Here is a 7,606-nt window from a genome sequence, read left to right on the forward strand (position 1 = left end):
GCTTCTTACTCTTTGGTATTTGTCCCTGAGCCAAGGGTGGCACCAGTAATGGCAAAGCCATGTTCTGACCACGCTTATCCACCACCACTGCTGAGCTAGGAAGCTTCAGAACCAGCACGAGCACGCAGCATGACAGGCACTGCCCCACCTGCTGCTGATCCTTCTGGGGATAGTTCTCTCTAAAGTGTAAGGGACGCTGTTGGGGCCGTTCTGTTTTTCTTTAAAATGGGGTAATTTCTGAGGAGGTGCCAACTTTAGATCCTCTGCTACGGAACCAGCTGCCTTCCCCAAGGAGTGATCCTGCAGACTGTTACTGGCCCCTTTGTGCTTGAGGCTTGTATGCAGCGTAGAGCATCCAGTCCATGCTGCACAGGCTTCCCTGAAGCAGTTGGAACAACACAATATCATGAGACTTGAAGTAATTTTCCCAAGACAAGAGCTGTTAAAAGCTTAATGGAAGAATCAATATAATCAGAGGAAAGACAAAATACTGCCAGTGAAGCCGATGCAGAGCCACAGCTGCAGAACAAGGAAAAAAATCATGTTCTACCTTCATACCAGCTACAACCTCATCAGGAACTAAGGACATGAACAGGAGATGAACACCTCTCTGTACCAGAACGGCCAGGGGTGAGGAGGAGCTAGAATCCATACACCTGAATGTGAATATCTCCTGTCCAACCTTCAGCTTGTTACAGCATCAGGACAGCTAAGCTATCACTGCTGCTTGTATGCACACACATTTTGCAGGCAACATCTTCATGAGCAGACTTTTATAGTGCTGTGATAAAGACCTACGAGTAGAATGTGATTAGGAAATGATTGCTAACAGTTTTAGCTGTTGGTATTCAAAAAATGCCAGACACTTGAAGCACAAAATCATGACCAAAGCACCTGCTGCAATAAACATAAAAATTTGCTTCCACTTTAAGCGACATTAGTTAAACACTAATAGTTAGAAAAACTCTCCTTGAAACCTTCTCTTCACCCACTGCAGAATTTTATCTTTATAAGGGGGTGTGTTCTTTCAAAAATAACACTTTCACAATATGATTTTTTTTCCTGGAATATACCTTTACATATTTATCCTCTGAGTATTATTATTTCAGATGGAGTGCATTTTCTACAGAGAAAAATATACACATGTAGAAGGCTGATGTACGTGATACATGATCCAGATTAAGAATATTACCTGGGGTTTTGGAAACCTGATCTGAATTTGTACCTTGTAGTGTCATAGCTACCTACTACTCAACCACTCTGCTGATGCTAACCCATTCACTCACATCTTAAGTTTACTGGATAAAAAATAAAACAGCAAAGAGAAGTCTTCAGCAAAACAGTTTTGCCAAAGTAAGCAATCACACACAGACAGACCAGTGAGTAGTATTGAAACATCACAAGAGAAAGCAAAAAAGGTTCAATTAGAATAAAATGATCCTTTTAAATACATCAGAAGAAATATTTCCCCACAAATAGCAACCAAATATTGTGAAGAAAATGTTAAAAACTTGGTTGAAATATACATCCTCTATACCACAGAAGTTTGGGGATGTAGAATGTATTTTTCAAATTTCAGATAACAGTGGGCAAGGAGCCTGATTTCACCTTACCTGTTGCCATTTGCCCTTTACTGCTGGATCTCTGATCGACTGGCAATGCCTCTGGATCTGTTGGATTACACCCTGGTAATAGACCATCGAGGAGTCATAATTCCCAAGGAGCGCGTATTCTCGTCCCTTTTTGGCATTATCACAGATCTCTGCTAAATTCATCTTCACTCAGAAGTCTACAAAAGAACACAATCATCAGAAAAATTATAGACTGTAGAGTAATTCAGACCGTGAAACCCCAGTTTTGTTATTTCTCTCATAGCTGAATTGTTGTTTGTTTTTTTTTCTTTACCAGTCATTTAACTCTTGGAGTACCTCTTTACCAAATTAAGGTGAGGGATCATACACCACAATTCTTTTACAGTGATTAAAAAACAATTAAACACACAAAAAAAGATGATGCAGCTTCTTCACTGCCTTTGGTCCCAATCCTGTTAAATGAATGCAAGAAAATTAAGAGCCCTGACCACGCTGAACTTCAAGGACTTAACTAGCCAAACTTCCATTCACCACAATGGATGAGCAGCCCTCAGCCCATGAATCACAGCTGGCACGAGGCGTTAAATTGCTTTTTATGCTTTTTATACATGCCTACATGCTCCAAGCAGCACCAGGGACGTCTGCGCTTAGCTCTTTCAAGAGCCCTCACCCTAATGAGACTACAATGCTGCTGCACGGCAGCCCCACTAGAGGCAAAGCTGGGAACCTCCTTCTGTTTAAACACTCCTGCAAAGTACTCCAACATCCATGGGTTGACTTGCACCTTTTCATTAAATTTGGCGTGTCACTTAGGGGTTGATGGCAGTTCAAGGCTTCTTAAAACAGCAGTTCCCAAAGCACCGCCTTTCCCTCGCCCCCAGAACAAGACCCCAGCGATGCCTGCCCCTTTAGTTCACCTGAATCCCACACAGCCCAACAGCTAGGGCCTCGCCACTCAAAAAAGTACCAGCTCCAAAGCAGGTTCCCTAGAGCAGGCTGCCCAGGTGGGCGTCCAGATGGGCCTTGAATATCTCCAGAGAAGGAGACTCCACAACCTCCCTGGGCAGCCTGTCCCAGTGCTCCGTCACCCTCACCATGAAGAAGTTCTTTCGCATGTTGGTGCGGAACTGCCTGGGTTCCATCTTGTGGCCATTGCCCCTTGCCCTGTCCCCACAAACCACTGAAAAGAGGTTGCCCAAATCCCTCTGTCCCCCACACCTCAGGTATTTATACACATTGATGGGATCCCCTCTCAGTCTTCCCCAGGCCAAACAGCCCCAGGTCTCTCAGCCTTTCCTCATAGGGAGATGCTCCAGGCCCTGTATCATCTTTGTGGCCCTCTGCTGTATCCTTTCCAGGAGATCCCTGTCTTTTTTGTACTGGGGAGCCCAGAACTGGACACAGCACTCCAGGTGAGGCCTGACCAGGGCAGAGCAGAGGGGGAGGATCACCTCCCTTGACCTGCTGGCCACGCTCCTTTTAATGCACACAAGGATGGCCCCAAAATAGTTTAAACAAGTCCCAAACCTCTTACAGCCATCAGCTACAGCACTCTTACTTCAGAATAGCCAACTTCCAAAGCAAGTCAGAACAAATATACCCAAAATTAAGAGGAAAAAAAAAAGTTCTTTTGGGGAAGCCGCTCTCTCCTGGATGGTTTTCTGACCAACCCCATGCAGCAGCACCAGGGCTGGGAGGAGGTAACGAGATTCAGGGATGGATTTTTTCCATGCTGTGAGTTTTTTATTACCTGTTCTACATCATACCGTGGAGTTCATACGCTGTATACACCAAAGAAACCAGAAATAAAAAAAAATATGTATAAATGGTGAGTTTTGTTTTGTTTTTAAATATTTGTTTTCCCTGCCCTATCACAGCCACCTATTTTACGATGCACAGCGAGGGACAAGCGTCGCCAGCACCCTCAGAACAACTCACACCTTCCTGGTGACACCAGCTCTCCATCCGACCACGGTGTGGCTCTGTCCTGCACCACCAGACAGCTCCATGGCACGCCAAGATCCCCTGTGAGATCCCTCAGCTCACAGATCATCAATGAGAGGTGCCCACACGCAGGGTCTTACCCCACTCGTTAAAAACCCTGCAGCAGCAAGGCTAAAAGGCTGCAGGGGATATTAACGCCGTGCCTTGGAGCATAAGCCCGGCTGATCCACCCCTAGCTGGGGTCAGGAGAGAGCTGACGTGGTGCAAAGCAAGGAAGGCAGCTCCGTGTTATGAAGTTTCAGTGTTTGGCCTTACCCACCTTTCACTTGCACCCATTTCCATTGCCAGAGTCTGAGTGAAGTGGTGGCTGCTCCTTTCTTCTTATTGCCTGGAAGCTTTTCCTCGCGATTAATCTAAAGCTGCCCTTCTTAATTTAAGGCCACGCTGTTCTTCTAAGTCAGCTCTGACCAGTTCCAAACACACTCCTCTCCCTCAAACATAATTTCACCAAATACAGCCCAACAATCTTATTTTCCACCTTTCCCTTCAAGATCAAAATTCATTAAAATAGAGGCACGGAACAGTATGGCAACAGGGCCTTACCTGGAGAGGCATCACCTGCAGCACTAACTGGAACAATGTCAGAGGAGGGGAAAACATTTTTACCACATCCCCCACCATCCCCACCAGAAGCCTGCAGAAGCGTATTTCTCTCAGACTCATATTTCTTCACGTGCCTGATGTATTTCAACTGAGTTTTAAGGATTCAAAGATGCAATTCCAAAGAAAAAAAATTAAATCTTGCCTGTTTTATTAGAAATATGGTCGCCTTCATTTTGGCACACCAAAACCAACATTTTAACCCCTCACCGTCGGATGAAGCACAAGAAAACAAAAGGGCTTGCCAAGTTCCGCAGCTGAATTATTTTTTTATCTTTCTCTAGTAACTTGGCTTTGCTTAAATTTGCAGCTGTGGCTCCATGGACCTGGATGGGCACTAATAATTATTACCTCACTGCATCCCAACTTCTTTTTGGTTTATATATATATACACATACATATATGGTTCTTTTTGTTATATATATACACCTGTGGCTCAGATCCAGCAGGTCTGGATTTAAATGGTGATTCAAGAAGCCACTTAAATAAAGGTAAAAAGTCTGCTCTAAGATTTTTTTAATGTTTCTTTTTTTCCCCTTTTGCTGTGCACATCAGCAGTGGCACATACGGATACAAACACGGCGGTGGCAGCAGCAGGTAATGCCGTCAGAGCGTTCCCTCCTCCTCAGAGGTGTCGATTCGAAGAGTACTCACTGGATAAATTGTGTGCACACCACAGCCCAGGAACCCCAGCACTGAGGGGACTGGTTTTTGTCATCAGTTGTTTGGCTTCTTTGCTCTGAAACTCTGGTTTGGAATAGAGTTAATAAGGAAATGTGCGTGGGAATGGGAGGAAGAGACATGCACGTGGGTGTCAAACAACGTGTGTGTGGATTCTTCTGAGAGCTAACTTAAAATATAAAGGGGAAAAAAATCTTTAAATGAAGTAAAAACAATCACCACAAGTTAAAGGAAATCACAATTACACAACAAACCACTGAGCGAGGTGGTCAGTGCTTCAGAGAGAACATGCTATTGCACTGAACAGCGAGCATCCTGGAGAACGAAACGACCATGTGCAAAGCCTCTGAACTACAGCTTTCTGAAGAACTAGAAAGAGAAACACCAGAGACTGCTGTGCTGCTCCTGAGACTAATTGCAAACTGTACTCTCCTCCTGAGCGACTCACATGCCAACTTCAGGCATACCCACAGCCACATCTGCAGGTCTTCAGGTGCTCATCACCCAGACGAGGTAACAGAAGTGAAAATGGCAAACACAAGCACTGTGGGGCACTCGATGGAGCATAACTCCACACACACACAGGTTACCTTGCAAGAAGATCACCACCTTCCTTGCTGTCACAGCCCTGTTGACCCAAGCTCCTCTCTTCCCTATGGCACACCCTCCTGGGCTTCTGGCATTAGCACCACACCAAACCCAAACCAGCATCAAGCATCCACATGGTACCAACCTTCTCCGACAGGATGCAGGGCTAAGATAACCTGAAGGCTTTTAAAAAGCCTGTCCAGAGCTCAGCCCAGCTCAAGAATCCCTCTGGCTCCTCGCGGAGCCACCTGCATCTCTGCACATCACACCCATAAGCACTTATGGCGGAGCAAACGTGCCACCAAAGACTCCCAAGATGGGTCTGTGCGGAGCCAGCTCGGGTTCAAAGCGTTTATTAGGTCAGGCTCTGAGCCAGGGAAGTTAAAAAGCTTCTGCACCTGGTGCTGGATATGGCATATCCACGTTCCCACACCGCTGTGGCTCGTCAGCCCTGCCAGCCTGCATCCAGCTCCGCTCAGACTCAGCCCTGGTGCTGCCACATTCCTAGCACAGCCGATCTGCAAACCAGATAAACTTTCCACGATAATCACAGGTTTAAAGGACTCACATGTGTTTATAACCCTGACTCATAAGGTCAGCATTCAGGCCTGGATGCTTTTCCTCCTCCTGAATTCCCGTTCTGAATGCCGGAGAATTGGCTCCTGAGGACTATGACCGCATATCTTGTGGAATTCTGCTTCTTAAAAGTTCTTTTAAAGAATGTATTCCCCAAGTAGAAGAATTTTGAAGAATGCATTCTATGGATGCATGCTTTAATACATAAATATGGATGTATTTATATACATCCTGCTGTTAGAGATACAGCCTTCAAGTCATCAGATTCCTCAGCTCATCACCACCAGAATGAGCTGTTTTGCAATTATTTACCTCGAAAGCCCCAGATAAAGGCCTATTGTTATCTCCCTACCTTCCCCTTACTCCTTAATCTTAAAATTGTGAGTGCCTCAGGGCAGGGTCCGCTCCTTAGGAGGAGGAGGAGGAGGAAAACACCTTCAGCTGCAATAAAACCAAGCACCCACTGGCCAGCATCCCCCCTCCGAGGGGATTAATGCTGTATATACGTGTGAAGCTGCACAGAACTGGGGTAGACGCTCAATACTGATACCCAATGGGGCACCACTGCAGTGATGCTTGCATGACACAGCTCTCCAGGAACACTTTAGAAAAAAAAACACAACAAAACACACCTCCGCACAGCATGCCTGCAACAAACACGTACATTTTAAATACCCCCTCGATCGGGAGCTGCGGTTTTATTGGTTTTATTGCCCTGCCCCTCCCTCCTGCCTGTTGAGCGGGACAACGCCAAACCCATCGCCAGGGGTAACGGGGTGAGGGGCAGCAAAAACACCAAAAAACAACGGTGGGCACGACCAAAACCCGCAGTTTTAAGCACCTGAGGGCGTTAACACCCCCTCACGGACCCCTCCAGCACCAAATTCCCCTCTTCTAACCCCAAAATCCCCTCTTCTAACCCCAAAATCCCCTCCCCAAGCCTCCTGCCCCCCCCCATCCCCTCACAGGGGGCTCGCGCCCCCCCCCCCCCCGCCCCTCAGAGCCCTCTCAGCAGGGGCAAAGCCGCAGCTCCCATCCCCGCGCATGCCCGCTGGGACTTGTAGTCCCCCCCCGCCTCCCCCCCATACAGCGCCCAGCGCGCGGCGGCGGCCGCGGGACTACATTTCCCAGCAGGCTCCGCGGGAAGCTGCCCCCCACCTCCCTATACAACCCCCCCCAGCTTTTTCCCTCGGCTCCGCCGCGGGGCCGAACCGCCTCGGGCGGCGCCCTGAGGGACCGCCGGGGCCCCGCCGTTACCTCGGGAGCAGCGGGGTGCGTGGCCGGGCGCCGGCGGAGCGGGGAGGGGGGCGCGGCCCCTTCGGCGCGGCCACACCGGGGGGAAACGGGAGGGGAGGGAGGGGGGGGGAGGATGGGCGACGGGCGGTTGCCATGGCGGCGGGGGAGGGGGCGGGGCTTCGCGCGGGGGGCGGGGCCTCGCCTCAGGGCGGGCGAGCGGGCTCGGGGAGGGAGGGGGCGGCCGCTGGCGTTCCCTGGGGCGGGGGAGGGCTGAGGGAAAATGTGCCCTTTATTCCCTATAAACCTCTTTTTGGGGGGTTTTGGGGCCA

At 48.5% G+C, this 7,606-nt stretch overlaps 1 protein-coding gene across 3 annotated transcripts in view; it reads right to left on the reverse strand.

Moving 5' to 3' along the window:
- Positions 1 to 7,390, reverse strand: part of KATNAL1 (katanin catalytic subunit A1 like 1) — a 34,365-nt gene extending 26,975 nt beyond the window's left edge. The window contains exons 1-2 of one of the 3 annotated variants that reach the window (XM_084507213.1): positions 7,299 to 7,390; positions 1,614 to 1,789 (exon numbers count right to left, since the gene is read on the reverse strand). In XM_084507213.1, the coding sequence (XP_084363339.1) occupies positions 1,614 to 1,775 (162 nt within the window). In that variant the 5' untranslated portion in view covers positions 1,776 to 1,789; positions 7,299 to 7,390. Of the gene's footprint in view, positions 1 to 1,613; positions 1,790 to 4,139; positions 4,157 to 6,033; positions 6,202 to 7,298 lie in introns of those variants that run through there. The other 2 variants (XM_084507215.1, XM_084507214.1) reach the window with 2 other exon arrangements.
- Positions 7,391 to 7,606: the final 216 nt, after the last annotated feature.

Source organism: Aythya ferina, assembly GCF_964211825.1.
Source record: "Aythya ferina genome assembly, chromosome: 1".
NCBI classification, from domain to species: Eukaryota; Metazoa; Chordata; class Aves; order Anseriformes; family Anatidae; genus Aythya; species Aythya ferina.